The 2,500-nt window shown below is 38.9% G+C and overlaps 1 protein-coding gene across 2 annotated transcripts in view; it reads right to left on the bottom strand.

Moving 5' to 3' along the window:
- spry1 (sprouty homolog 1, antagonist of FGF signaling (Drosophila)) overlaps positions 1-2,500 on the bottom strand; it is a 5,587-nt gene that overhangs the window by 2,044 nt on the left and 1,043 nt on the right. For both annotated transcript variants that reach the window (XR_013194574.1, XM_077201428.1), the window contains exon 2: positions 1-310. This exon is cut by the window's left edge. Coding sequence is in view for 1 of the 2 variants with exons in the window: in XM_077201428.1 (XP_077057543.1) it covers positions 1-255 (255 nt within the window). In the remaining variant the exon portion in view is untranslated. The remainder of the gene's footprint in view (positions 311-2,500) is intronic.

Genomic DNA, 2,500 nt, shown 5'->3' on the forward strand with positions numbered 1-2,500 from the left:
CCCGGAGCTTGTGGACCTGCTGAGCGCCGGTGGACGACCCGATCCGTGCTCGTAGTTGTTGTTCAGGTTCACCAGGAGCACCTCGTGAGTCCTCTCGCGCTTGTCCGGGGTCCGCGGCCCCGGGGCCGGTCTGTGCGGGACAACCGGGCCCTCTGTGTACTCGTTACGTGAGCGGATGGCTTTGATCTGATCCAGGGACAGGACGGTCCCGGATGGGAGGTCCGGATGTCTGACGGTCCGACCGTGGCGATCCATAAGACACGATCAGCAACTCCAGACAACAGCACTGATGAGATGTTCATCTGAGACCCTGAGAAAGAGAGAGGAATAGTTATAAATATTAGAAGATTAAACATTCAGGAAACGTTGACTGACAGTGCCTTGTTTACATGCAATCTGCAAGCAATCACATCATTAGCTCATGGCACAAGCTGATTGGCCTCTTGTGATCCTGCAGCCAATGAGAATGCTTGCTCAACATTTAATGAGTCTGGTTCAGTGTTCCTCTGAACCCCTCCGCCTCCCCAGCTCCACCTGCCTAAATCTGATACAGGATTTATGTATGTGTATTAATGCAGCCGCAGATCTAATCCACCAAGACCAAAGACATTAAAGTCCCCCTGTGGTGATAATCCAGTTTTTAATGTAGTTTATATGTCTATGTGGTGTTTTTAATATGCTTTAACACAAACCATGTGTAAATTCATAAGTCGACAGCATTGCTGAGTATTTTCTGCTTAAAACTGCAGTGAACCAAAGACAGTCTCAAAATCACAGTTTGAAATCGCTGGTGTTTCTGACATCACAAACTACCTTGTAACCAATCAGATCAACGTGTGATCGTCAACGAGTGGATCTCCGAGTGAGTGAGTGAGTGGAGGCGGGGCTCATTTGCATATTCATAGTCGAGTTACATTCAAGATATTTTAAGGCATGACAATTTTTTCAAGGAGAAAACGTTTAAATATGTCATTTTGGTGATCAAAGATTAGTTTTAAGTTATAAAATTATTGACTTCAGGGGGACTTTTGTAATTTTGCAAACCTATTTGTATAATGCATAATAAAAATATTTGTAATGCATTAATTATGCCTTTTAATGCACTTCATTATATCTCATGAATAATTACAACCACATCGTTTAGAATGTGCATTAAAACACACAGCAAACAAGTACTTTCTGATATTCTAATGCAAATAACTTTTGGTTGCAGTCATTTATGAAATAATGAATATGAAATGATAATCATTGGTGAGCGGGGCTAGTCCTAACACACATGCTTTAAATGTTTCCACACATGACAAAACTTGGTATATTTACTAGTTGCCATATCAACAACAGGGAAAATGTGTGCCAAAATTCAAAGATTTTTGAATTCATAAGTAAGAAAATTCAAAGATCTTTGAATTTTACTTGAAGATATAGCTGAACATTTATTTAACCATAGCAAAAGTACAACGCAAGTAAAAGTAAATCTCCAATCAACAGTTTAGAAACTTAACTAAACTAACTAGCAGAAGATTCTCGTCAGGTTTAAATCCCAATGTGCGACGCTATAATTATTATTATGAAGTTATTGATGTAATGCACATTAATAACTTTCATGGACTTTATTAAGAAACAGACGAATAAAGACTGAGCTATGATGCTCAATGTTCAGAAATTATTCAAGAAATTTAAAGCTTGATTTGTTTTTTTTTATCTGTTTGCAGTGTTTTGCGTTGTGCTCATAGTAAATTAGTTTATTTTTATTTATTAAAAATCGACATTATTTTATATGAAAAAGTTAACAATTGTATTTTATTGACTAAATATTTTAGTTAGTCTTGTATATCAGTTCGAATAACATTTTAAGCTGTCATATGGCCATGTGTGGGGCATGTTGTCACATTTCACTTCCATTTTTTCGGGGTAAATGAAGAAACATGTATCACTCTAATAACGCAACAAGACCACGTCATACTAGACGTGTAAAATTAATGTGGGGAAAAAATAGTCTGACTCTGAAACCCAAGTGAATTTATTCACACAAAGTTGTTCCTTATTTTGCATTTTACAAAAAGACTAAAATTATATATAAAGAATAAAACATTGTTTTACTACACCACTGCGAAAACCCCATTTATTTGTATGAGTTTACTGGTAAATAGCGTGACTACTGAAGCGTGTGAGAAACACACACACACACACACACACACACACACAAACACTCAAGGCCCCCAAGCTTTTGTTTTTGACTTCCTTTGGGGGGTTCAAGCCTTAATTAGAGGGTCAAACCGCCTGGACACACAATTCACACCCTGATGCGCGTTCACGAGTACAGATCTGCGACAGACCTGCGTGTGTCTCGAGCTCTTTCACAGAGCCATTTAACCCGAGAGAGAGAGAGAGAGAGAGAGAGAGAGAGAGAGAGAGAGAGAGAGAGAGAGAGAGAGAGAGAGAGATAGAGAGAGAGAGTTGACTATTAACAAGACTTTGTACCGACCCCAATAAGCACACA

This window comes from Siphateles boraxobius, unplaced genomic scaffold (assembly GCF_051911475.1).
Source record: "Siphateles boraxobius isolate OS27281-9 unplaced genomic scaffold, OSU_SipBor_1 47, whole genome shotgun sequence".
NCBI lineage: Eukaryota > Metazoa > Chordata > Actinopteri > Cypriniformes > Leuciscidae > Siphateles > Siphateles boraxobius.